We start from the raw sequence: 12219 nt of genomic DNA on the forward strand, positions 1-12219 counted from the left end.
TTTTTAGGACAAGTTGCATTTTTCCCTTGCTAAAAAGGTCTAAATAAATTAAAACAATCAAAATTCGAAGCTACAAGAGAACTATTTCCGTCTTCCCAATAAGCCGTTAGCAGAAGCACTCCTTTGTGTGTCCAGACTCCCGTACATTCTCTGTCCATCGAGCGGTCGCCTTGTCTGCGTTTCTCCGCTCCCTACTTTCCATTTTCCATCCGTTTTCTTCTCTTCTTTCGAACGCAATTTTCGCGCCAATTTCTCCAGCAATCCCCCAGTCCGACATTTCATAACATCCCTAGTCTTCTACTCTGTTTCTGATAATCCTTAATTTCTCGATCCATTGTTTCCGCTCTATTTAACAAATCCATTTATTAATTTCAGGTAAAATGATTGCGGTCGGTATGCATGTAGAGATCAAACGGAGTGACGGCCGAATACACGGGGCAGTCATTGCAGAAGTCAAGTCAAACGGTCGATTCATGGTTGAATGGTACGAAAAGGTGAGTGTGTGTGGGAAGTCTATAATTCGTTAGCATGCTAGCCATTCTCTTCTGCTAAGGAAGCTCACCAGAAAGCCATGCATTTTTTATGACCGCAACCAAAAATCATGCATTTCATTCATCCGCGTCACTGTGAAAAATGTGGTTTTGTACTCTTCATGTTTCCAGGGTGAGACAAAAGGAAAAGAATCATCGTTGGACGAACTGCTCAAGCTGAATCCCACTTTGCAAACACCTAAACCTGCTCCTCCACAACCACCACCACCACAAAAAACGCTTCAAACATCTACGGCAGTGAATAGAATGAACAATACTATGCAGAATATGTTGCTAGAAGATGAAGATACGTTTTTGTTGGATCATCTGAAAAATAGTCAGTGGAGAAAAGAGAATATTAGGGGCATGTGAATATGAGTTAAATATTTCAGATGCTGCAGTCAACAACAAGCGTCAATCCGGAATCTTCATGCAAAATGTTCCTATCCGATCATCATCACCACCTGAAAAGCCCGCTCCAGCCAGACGTGCTCCATCTCCGACAGAGAAGCCAGTACCGGCTAGACGAGCACCATCGCCAACGGAAAAGCCCGCTCCGACACGACGTGCAGCATCTCCAAAAGCTGAGAGATTTGCCGTGCCTGCTCCTCCGAAGACGACTCGTTCCACAGCTAACCAATCTGTGGTCGCTGCACCTCCAGCCCCAGTTGAAGTTCCGAAACTTTCCAGACGCTCTGTGGCTCCACAGCCTGTAGCAGCTCCAGCACCACCTCCTGTCATTATGAATGCACCAAGAGCTCCATCACCGGTTGCTCGTGTTCCGTCTCCCAAGAATGTTCCGAGATCTTATCCTCAACAGGAAGTTTCACCTTCAAATGCAAATTTCGCTTTTGCCGAAATGATTCGCAATTACAGAGCACAGGTATCGTATCGAAAAGGGGCAATTAAAATCACATCGTGTTTTCAGATTGACTATCGTCCGCTCGGTATGTTCGACAGCGTGAATGAGAACCGTATTTCGGTTTGTGTTCGAAAACGGCCGCTGAATAAGAAGGAGTTTACGAAGAATGAAGTCGATGTTATCACTATTCCGTCTCGAGATATTACAATTCTTCATCAGCCGCAGACACGTGTCGATTTGACCAAGTATCTAGACAATCAGAAGTTCCGATTTGACTACTCTTTCGATGAGTATGCGAACAATGAACTCGTTTATCGGTATTATGATTTTTGTCTTGGGCTTCTTCCAAATTTCGGAATTTCAGTTTCACTGCTGCTCCGCTTGTGAAGACAATCTTCGATAACGGAAATGCCACATGTTTCGCCTATGGTCAAACCGGGTCTGGAAAAACACACACAATGGGCGGTGACTTTTCGGGCAAGAAACAGAACGCTGCAATGGGAATTTATGCGTTGACAGCGAGAGACGTCTTTCGAATGCTCGAGCAGCCTCAGTACCGCCGAAAAGATCTTTCTGTGCACTGTGCATTTTTCGAGATTTATGGAACTAAGGTGTGTGATATCTCGAAGCTATTGATTATCTTTAATGTTTTTTCAGACGTTTGATTTACTCAACGAAAAGGCCGAGCTGAGAGTTTTGGAGGACAAAATGCAAAAAGTACAAGTTGTGGGATTGAAAGAGGAACAAGCTATGAACGAGGGTGATGTTCTGGAGCTCATCAATAAGGGAACACTTGTTCGTACTGCTGGAACCACTTCAGCCAATGCCAACTCATCGCGTTCCCATGCAATTTTCCAGATTATTCTCCGACAGTACGCTTTCTAAGTTTACTATTAAATAGATCAATCAACCGTTTTGCAGAGGAAAGAAAGTGTGGGGCAAGTTCTCTTTGATTGACTTGGCTGGAAACGAACGAGGACAAGACACACGAGAATGTGATCGCGATACAAGAAAAGAGGGAGCTAACATCAATCAATCCCTTCTGGCTTTGAAGGAATGCATTCGAGGAATGGCTCGCAATAGTTCCCATGTTCCGTTCAGGCAGTCCAAGTTGACGATGGTTTTAAGAGACAGTTTTATTGGTGAGAAGTCGCGTACAGTGATGATTTCAATGATATCGCCTGGAATCTCGTCCAGTGATCACACTCTCAACACTCTCCGTTACGCGGATCGGTTAGTAAGCATTGTTGTAATTGATGCAATTATTTGTTTTTCTAGTGTCAAAGAGATGGGAACCGATGGAAGTGGTGAAGCGACTCCAATTCGTGACGAAGAACTATTCATTCCACCGTGCCTCGATAAATCCGACGATGAATATGACTTGGAAACGGAAAAGCTAGAACATCGGCGTTTAGCAGTGGATCATTTGCGGAATCTCAAAGAAATGACCGAAAAAGTATTTTGAAATTTTTATTATTTCATTTATTCAAAACCAAAAAAAAATAATTTCAGCTATCTCGCGAATCGATTTCTGCTTTGTCCAATGAAGCCAGTGCTGCACAGAAAGCCGAGTGTCTCGCAAAACTCGATCAACTAGCCCAAATCATCTCGAACACTCGTGCCGCTGTTGAAAATGTTTGATATTTCATCTACACGCACTTTAATTTCGTCTACCCACTTCATGTAACACTCCTTTTTATTCACAACCTCATGCTTTTCTATTTGAACCCTGTCTTATCCCCATCGCTTATTTATTTTAATTTATCCCAAGTGAGCCAATTTTTCTTTGTGAATAATTTACGGGTTCTATTTTTATGTATGGCGATTCTGATCTGCTGTTTGTTGTGCGCACAGCTACGCAGTTTCACACATTTATGGCTTCCTTTTAAAATGAATAATTTGAAAGCAATCATCTATGTATTTGAATAGATAATTTCTAGAATGATAGAACAGATGTAATTATAAAATTAGTGATGAATTTCATCAGTCATCAAATTGGAATTTTCAAACGAAGGATTATTGTCAGAAATGGCAACTCGTGTCGTGGCCGGTTCACAAGTCATTCCCCTCTCTTTTCAACAGAAACCTCCTGTTTTATTCCCATTTTCTCATTAAAATATCTGGTCATTTGAAATCGCACCAAAAGCAGTCAGAATCTGCTTCATTTTGGATTCAATTTTTATTTTCTCTCTATCTACTTATTAACCCGAATAAAATATCTGTCTGCGACTGTTTTTTGTCCTTCTTGGTTCCAAAAAATATTCTTGAAAAATTGAGAATTTAAAAAAAGAAAAAAATGAGAATGAAAAGAATCAAAGTGAAAAATTGAGAATTAAAAAAAGAAAAAGAAAAATGAGAATGAAAAGAATCAAAGTGAAAAATTGAGAATTAAAAAAAGAAAAAGAAAATTGAGAGTGAAAAGAAACAAAGTGAAAAATTGAGAATTAAAAAAAAGAGAATGAAAAGAATCAAAGTGAAAAATTGAGAATTTAAAAAAGAAAAAGAAAATTTATAATTTATAATTTTAAAGGTGGTGTATGGTGAAATTTTTTATTGCATCAAAATGTGCATAAATGCATGTAGATTGACATAAAAATAAAGAAAAAATTCAAAAAATTCCTTCATCGAGAAAAACGCATCGAAAAATACGCTGAAAGCCCTTAGGGACGAGGTTTTTTCTAGGCCGCCCGGTGAGTAAAAGCGCGCGAATTCAAACTTTTAAAATTTTTTCGCTCGTTTTCACTTTTTTTTTCAGGTTTTTCAAGAGTTTTCCAGGTTTTTGTCAATTTTTCTTCCAGATACATCGGATGATTTGAAAAAACAGTCATTTGTTCAAAAAATATGTCTCACTTTCACTTTTTTTGAAATTGCATGAACAATTGAAAATTTTTATAATTTACACTTTGTAATTATTGTATACTTACCAACTTACCTTTTATTCCACCTGAAAATACGATTTTTACAATAATTACAAAGTGAAATAAAAAAATCTCAATATCACCTATTTTGGCGAAAAACTCAGCAATTAACGAGTGAAAGACATGTTTCTGCAAGAATTGAGCGATTTTTTAGTCTGTCATAACTCTTTTTCACAAAAAACGTCGAAGGAATAATCGAAAACCAGAAATGTAGGCTCGAATTGACGAAAAATTGACAAAGTTGCCGGTGTGGATTTACGGTAAACAATGCGCGCATCCGGGATTTCGGAGTGTTGTAGTCGGCCTACCGTATCAGACCCATATCGCACACATCGCCCACCCACCTAGAATCCATCTAGGATACGCGCGCATTCGGAACACTCGATTCAGCCTCTCCCGTATCGCACACATATGAGACTCATCGCAGCTCATTGTTCGCGATATGTGTCAAACGGACTTCCAGAGGATCGCATATGGATCGGGTCCTTTATGCGCATCATCGCCCAGGACCTGTGTCACCACTACACCACACTTCGCTGTTCTTCCCTGCTTCCCCAATTTGTATAAGAAAGGGGGGGGGCGCTCGAAAGCCGCAACGATGAACATCCAGTGAAAATTTCAGACGCATTTTTCCAGCTTCTAGGTACCGAGGGGCACGAAAAAAAATTATCTTGTTATTCACCATATCCGAAAGTATATGTGTACCAATTTTCAAGAAATTCTCAAAGCTGATCTGAAAACACCTCCCTTGTGAGACAGACGAACACACGCACAGACACACACACAGAAAAGTTTCCTTAGTAAGAAGTAGAAAATTCAGTAGTTCAATAGTCAGCTAGGGAGCGAATTCGATCCATCTTGACCAAATGGTGATTCCTTTTTCTTCTTCTTCTGCACCAACGGCATCTGCCCAGAGGATGGTTTTTCTGGTGTGCTTGGCATCGGTGAATCCTTCGGTGTCCGCTGTTTCTCCGTAGCCAATTGTCCCTGTTGAACTTGTTGGAGAGGGGCCAAATCAGACAAATCACTAGTTTTCTTCCCAGTTTTTCGTTTCGAAGAACCTCTTCTTTCTATTTTGTCAGGACTCGGAATTGTGACTTTCACTGGACGGGAACTCGATCCTTGCTGTTTTTCTTCCAGACTAGAAACTGCTGATTTTCCTTTTTTCTGAAAATTAATTTTGACTTTCAACTTTTATAATCCCTCTTACAAAAGATCTTGGTGTATGTGGAACATTTTGTGCTTCCTTGTTCGGGACAGAAGTGAGCCTATAAAACATCAAAGTTCAGAATCTGATCTTTTGAGATTCGAAAAGACATACTCTGAAATTCGAGCCGGTGGCGCTGTCTTTTCAATTTTTGGTTCGATTTTCGCAGAGAACACACTCAGGAGCAAATGAACTGGAGCTGTCATTTCCAGTTTCAGTTCTAGTCGAACTTCGCTGAAAATCTCCGACTCCAAATTCTCGGATCCACTCAACAATCGTGTTCGATCTTCTAGATAACCATGAAGAAAAACTTTCTGTTCTGTCATCTTTTCCACATGTTGTTGAACCAATTCCATTGCATATTTTGCTTTTTCTTCAGCTGTCACCAAAGATGGAGAGATATCTGTATCATTGATCAAAGAAATCAGTTCAGCACCTCTACCCCATTTATCAACTGTCACTTGTACCTGACATATCATTGCCTCTTCTTTTTGCACTGTTTTCGTTCGACTCTCATACAACGCATTCATCGAAGCTGCTCCATAGGCAGGTGTGATGGGCGGAGCCAACGCTCGACGTTTTTCTAAAACTGTTGTCACTCGTCCAGCTGGCGTTTTCCCTTCTTCTACTATATACTAAAAACGGCAATGAATATGAGAAACGATAATTCGAAAGTACCGAATTAGTCGATATTCCATAAGCCAGCTTCTCTCGTCTATCCTTTTCTTCTTTCACCTGTTCTGGCTCTTGCGCCGGCTTACTATCATCTTCTGTGGCTCTTTTCAATGCTCGCCCTTTCTTTTCTTCTAGGTAGAAGTAGTGGATAGTTTGTCCAACTATGAAACAAATCAAAATGGAAACTCCAATATAATTATGAGTGAATTTTGGAATATTCAGACAGTACGCACATGTAGGCTGAAAATTGAGTTTTGGCCGTATGAAACTATTATTCCGGAAAAAATGGGAGCAATGGCCGAAGGTCCCACAACGACAACTATCGTAACCTAAAAACCTTTTTATCTCTGGACTGAAAACGGAAAAAATCGAGATAATAAATACGGAAAATGTTATTTTTAGGTGACGGTAGTTGTAGTTGTGGGACCTATTTTGAAAAACTAAAAAGGCATACACTGCAAGTTCCACTCTGAGGTGCCGCTGTAATAGGAGGTGCCGCCGTTACAGTAGTAGGTTTCAGAGTTGAATTTTTTATCTGAATAATTGACTCATTTCCTGTTCTTCTCTATTCAAAGAAACCTTTTGACTTTGAACAAAACATGTTAGAATAACATTTGATATGAAGAATATTGCATTTAAGGTCATTTTGAATTATTACTATTTCTTAAGAATTATGTAGTTGAAGTTTGAAACTGACTATTCCAAAGCTTTCGTGTGACGTGGTTTCTTGAAAACTAAATTGTTTTTTCAATCAATTTTTCACCCAAATAAATGTTTTCTATGATTTTAAAGATTTTTATTCCATTGACACACTGAGAAGTAGAAGAACAAACAAATTACAATCGAAGAAGAATTTTGAGAAAGGAAAGTACACGAATTTAGAAGCTTTTTGCAATAATCCTAAAGGAAATGTATAAAATTCTAACAAGAAAAAGTATTTGATCACCGTCAACAAAAAGAAGAGCAAAAAAGTAGAATTAAAGTTGAGCAAAAAGGAGATGAATCGGGACGCTCTCTAAAAGAGATCTTTCCGATTTCGAGTTTGTTTCGAAAACGAAACGATCGCACTAAAAGAAGAAGAAGAAAAAGGTAAAATGAGAAAGAGAGACAAAAAATGATGAAAGAAGAAGAATGAGATGATGATGGCGAACAGGCGGGAAGTAGTGGTTGCTCACTCTGATCGAGTGAGATCCCTCTTCCTTTGATTTAGTCGCGCTTGTCCTTGGATTGGGGTTCAACTGAAAAATGAAACCAATTTTTAACATGAATCCCAAATGAGACAATCCCAAGCTGGTTCTGATCCTTTCCACTGACGGACGAGTGTTATTTTGCTGAAAACGACTTCACACCATTCGGTAAAAAGAAGAAGACAAGTTCCTGAACAACAATCGGATAAAATGGGTTAGGAAAAGAGACATTCGGCAAAGATTGGTATATTATAGGATCACTTTTATTCTGTGAAATCCTTTTCACACGCAACAAATTTAGATAATAATAAATTATTGTGGGAAGACATAGAATTTCAGAGGACAAGAAGGTAGACATAGAATAGGAAAAAACAAAAACAATCATTTAGAAAAAACATGAGAAAATGGGGGGTTAAACGAAGGGGAAAAGAGAGATTTTCTGAATTGGCTAAACTCATGAAAAGATTGGTGACCGTAATTGGTATGAAAAAAAGGGGAAGCTGAATAGGGAATCTGACATACAATAGGGGTCTTTGGAATTTGGACTGACGAGTACAATGAGCAATGGGAAAAATCCTATAAAGTAGGGTTTACACGAAGGATTATGGTTCAGTTCACACACTGCAAAATGAGAAGGCCCATCGGAAAACGATTAGAGGAAAGAAGAAAAAAATTCATCACAAGTATTTGAGAGGGAGGTTAGATAGAAACAATCACAATTCGTTATGCAACTTGTCAGCGACAACCGGGTCAAATTTCGACGGGTCGACGGATGGGCCGACCAGAGCATGGTTGATGAGCTCGGCGTACGGGCCTAACATCCATGCGAAATACGCAAGAGTAACGGACACCCAGGCAAGCAACGAAAGGGCGCTTCGCGCCTTTGCTCCTGTTGTTTCCGGCTTACCATCGATGTAATTTCTGGCGATGAACTTGAGAATTTCATCAAGAAGAAGCACTGGCAATGAGATCTTCAACACGGCGATCCATTCGACCAAGTTGAGTGGAGTGATCTGAAAAAGTTGACTGCTATTTGTCGACGTTCAAAAAACAAACCTGGAAGATGGTGGCCATGATGTCAACGTAGAGAATGACGAAATGGAGAGACATGGAAAGGGTGATAGCAGCCATGAGCCAGATGTTCTTCCATGGTGGCATCACGAAGAGAGACTGATTCTCGGAAAGGGAGTTGATGGCGTTGAGCATTTCGATGGTGACAAGAACAGATAAGGCCATGGCGTTTGGATGGTTATCTTCGAACACAGCACAGTCAAGATCGGCAAAGTTATCTGGCTCGATTTCGCATCTCATCCAATGGGTAAGCTGATAATAGGTGATTTGTGGTCCATCCTCGTACAAAAGGAACCACCACATAGAAGCTCCAACGGTGGCAACTCCGACATACGCTGAAATTTATATTGTTTAATACTGAAGCTTTTTTTCCAAAACATACTTCCGACGGCGAGGTATCTGAAGAAGAGCCATCCGGAGATGAGTCCGTCATTAGCTGAACGTGGGTGTCTGTCCATGATGTCAAGATCTGGTGGGTTGAATCCAAGGGCAGTAGCTGGAAGACCGTCAGTGACCAAGTTAACCCAAAGGAGTTGAACTGGGATAAGGGCTTCTGGAATTCCGAGTGCGGCGACCATGAAGATGGAAACGACTTCTCCGACGTTGGAAGAGATAAGATATCTGATGAACTGTTTCATGTTGTTGTAGATGGCACGTCCTTCTTCGACAGCGGATACAATGGAAGCAAAGTTATCGTCCGCAAGAACCATTTCAGATGCAGATTTGGCGACAGCAGTTCCGGATCCCATAGCAATTCCAATTTCGGCCTTCTTCAAAGCTGGAGCGTCATTGACTCCGTCTCCGGTCATAGCAGTGATTTCTCCGTGGGATTGCAAAATGTCGACAATCTTGGACTTGTGGGATGGCTCGACACGGGCGAAAAGCTTAGCTCTACGGCAAGCCTCCGATTGTTGCTCTGGTGGAAGATCATCGAATTCGCGTCCAGTGTAAGCCTTTCCAGTGGTGTCCTCGTTTTCTCCGAAAAGACCAATTCTTCTTCCGATGGCTTCAGCAGTATTCTTGTTGTCTCCGGTGATCATGATGACACGGATTCCGGCGTGGTTGCAAGCCTTGATGGAATCCATAACCTCAGTTCTTGGGGGGTCAAGCATTCCAACGACTCCGACGAATGTGATTTCTTGCTCGTACTTCACGAATTGAGTGGAGTCCTCGAGATTCATGCTGCTAACGGCGACTGGGGAGTCAATGGTTCCGAGAGCGAGGCAACGAAGAGTGTCTCTTCCAGTTCCATATTGAACGCACTGATCAACAATTTTTTGGGTCATGGCTGGGGTGAGTGGAACTCTTTGTCCATTCACTCTGACGTGGGTGCATCTTCCAAGAACTCCTTCTGGGGCTCCCTTAACAAACATCTTAGCTCCATTTCCTCCGGAGGCTGGGAGACAGTAGGCAGACATAGATTTACGATCACGAGAGAATTCAAGAGTGAATTCCTTCTTCCACTTTTGTTGGATGACACGATTGCAGACTCCTCCAAGCTCTTTTGGCGAAAGTCCAGCCTTCGATGTATTGAAAACGTTCAACTTTTCGGCAAGAACGATGAGCGCGGTTTCTGTTGCTTCTCCGACCTTCTCGTATTGCTTCTTCGACTCATTGTAATCAACAGAAGAATCGTTGCACATAGCACAGATCATAGACAATTCAATCAGCGATTCGTAGTCTCCACCAGATCCTGGGTTGATTTCACGTCCATTGTGGGTGATCTTTCCAACTGGCTCGTATGTGGATCCAGAGATAGCGAACTCGGTAAAGTCGATGTGGTCTCCTTTCGTGTCCTTTCCAGCGATGAACATCTTGGACACGGACATTTGGTTGGTGGTGAGAGTTCCGGTCTTATCAGAGCAGATTACTGATGTGCATCCGAGGGTTTCAACAGATGGAAGTGATCTGACGATAGCGTTCTTCTTAGCCATACGACGAGTTCCAAGAGCAAGACAGGTGGTGATAACAGCTGGAAGTCCTTCTGGAATAGCAGCGACGGCAAGAGCGACAGCAATCTTGAAGTAGTAAATGGCTCCCTTGACCCAGGATCCTCCGTGAGCTGGATCGTTGAAATGTCCGATGTTGATAGCCCAAACAGCAACACAAATCACAGAGATAACTTTAGAAAGCTGCTCTCCGAATTCGTCCAACTTTTGTTGAAGTGGGGTCTTGTCGTTCTCAGTCTCGGCCATTTCAGTACGAATCTTTCCGATCTCAGTGTTCAAACCAGTTCCGAAAACGATTCCGCGAGCCTTTCCGGAAGCAACATTAGTTCCAGAGAAAAGACAGTTCTTCTTGTCTTGGTTGACAGCGCGTGGATCTGGTACGGAGTCGGTGTGCTTGATGACAGAAACAGACTCTCCGGTCAGGATGGATTGATCAATACGGATGGTGGTGGAGTAGATTTTCACGAGACGGAGATCGGCTGGGATTTTGTCTCCGACTGAAAGAAAACAGTTATTATTACATTCATTCATTATCGAGATGTTACCTGAAACTTCAACGAGATCTCCTGGAACGAGTTCTCTGGCACGGATCATCTGAATGCCGTGATGTCCAGAACGGATAACTTTGGCCATTTCTGGTTCGTATTCCTTGAGAGCTTCGATGGCAGACTCGGCATTTCGTTCCTGGAAAATCGAACATGATAATTTGTGGTTTTTCACATCTCGCTAATTGGCGACTAATTTAATCGGGGGTCACAATTGAAAGACCTCATCCATCACTTTTCTCGCGCCATTTGCCACTCCCTCATAGATCCCTTTTTCTCTCTCAAAATCAAGTTTCGCGTACGCGAATGCCCTGCTCATGACGCACATAGCTCTCTGCATCAATTTCTTCTCTTTTTAAAACTTGGCCCAAAGAGCATTTTTTCTTCCTTTCCTCTTCGGACCGCCCGTTACACTATTTTCTTGTCGCTGTTGGGTCTTCCCTATCTCTCGCGATCAACCCAAAAACAAGTCAAAAAGACATTATTTCCCAGTTCTTCCCCGATTGATCTATAACATAGAACACAACTGTGCAGCGTTCTCACTCGTGATTTGTTGTTTTTTTTTGCTTACCTGCCACACTCCGACGGTAGCATTGGCAATAAGGATAAGGAGAATGACGAATGGTTCTACGAATGCCGTTACGGCTTCTGTTTGATCTTCATGTTCTTCAAAGAGGGCAAGGACGAATGAGATGATGGCGGCGAGGAGGAGAATCTTGACTAGGAGATCATCGAATTGCTCAAGGATGAGTTCCCATAGGGACTTTCCTTCTTCGGCGGGCATTTCTGAAACAGATAGATGCATATAATGTTGTCCAATATTAAAACATTAAAAGAAACGTTATATATAAGTTATTTTGTTAATTTTCCTTTCATCAAAACTCACCATTCTCTCCATATTTCTTCCTCAGCGTTTCTACTTGCTGCTCCGACAATCCTTCCGGACCAGTTCCGAAGAACTTGCACACCTGGCACAATTTAAATTAGAATCCGTGAGACTGAAATATGAATAGCCTTACCTCATCGGCGTCTTTGGAATGCGCGTCCTCCATGTTGAGGCTGTAACCCAAGTAGTTGTGTCTTCTGAAAAAGGTAGAATTTGAGTAAGTGTGGCTGCTGGCAGAAAAGAAGAAATAACGCAAGAATGATAAGAAAAAAGATGAGGCATGAAGAAGAAGAAGAAGGACCGTCGGTGGCAGGAGCCCGAGCAGCCCGTGCCTACTGATGCGATGCCAGAGGCAGGGCCTGGGTGTGTAAAGTAGAATGAAAATAAAA

At 41.7% G+C, this 12219-nt stretch overlaps 3 protein-coding genes across 3 annotated transcripts; 1 reads left to right on the forward strand and 2 right to left on the reverse strand.

The window, feature by feature from the left end:
- Nucleotides 1-380: 380 nt before the first annotated feature.
- Nucleotides 381-3033, forward strand: Cbr-klp-7 (the record flags this gene model as incomplete). The annotated part of the gene is made up of 7 exons (XM_045243749.1): nucleotides 381-494; nucleotides 663-867; nucleotides 923-1709; nucleotides 1757-2003; nucleotides 2050-2264; nucleotides 2314-2848; nucleotides 2905-3033. The coding sequence occupies 7 exons, from the start codon at nucleotides 381-383 to the stop codon at nucleotides 3031-3033; spliced, it is 2232 nt and encodes a 743-aa protein (XP_045096443.1).
- A 2108-nt stretch (nucleotides 3034-5141) lies between these two features.
- Cbr-enu-3 lies at nucleotides 5142-7457 on the reverse strand (the record flags this gene model as incomplete). Its single annotated transcript, XM_045243750.1, has 5 exons — nucleotides 5142-5477; nucleotides 5521-5578; nucleotides 5632-6152; nucleotides 6196-6432; nucleotides 7368-7457. 5 exons carry the CDS (start codon nucleotides 7455-7457, stop codon nucleotides 5142-5144), a joined length of 1242 nt encoding a protein of 413 aa, XP_045096442.1.
- Nucleotides 7458-8092: 635 nt separating this feature from the next.
- Cbr-sca-1 lies at nucleotides 8093-11996 on the reverse strand (the record flags this gene model as incomplete). Its single annotated transcript, XM_045243752.1, has 6 exons — nucleotides 8093-8392; nucleotides 8421-8785; nucleotides 8833-11083; nucleotides 11516-11730; nucleotides 11831-11912; nucleotides 11964-11996. The coding sequence occupies 6 exons, from the start codon at nucleotides 11994-11996 to the stop codon at nucleotides 8093-8095; spliced, it is 3246 nt and encodes a 1081-aa protein (XP_045096441.1).
- Between the last annotated feature and the right edge of the window lie 223 nt (nucleotides 11997-12219).

This window comes from Caenorhabditis briggsae (genome assembly GCF_000004555.2).
Source record: "Caenorhabditis briggsae complete genome, chrIII, whole genome shotgun sequence".
Classification (NCBI taxonomy): domain Eukaryota; kingdom Metazoa; phylum Nematoda; class Chromadorea; order Rhabditida; family Rhabditidae; genus Caenorhabditis; species Caenorhabditis briggsae.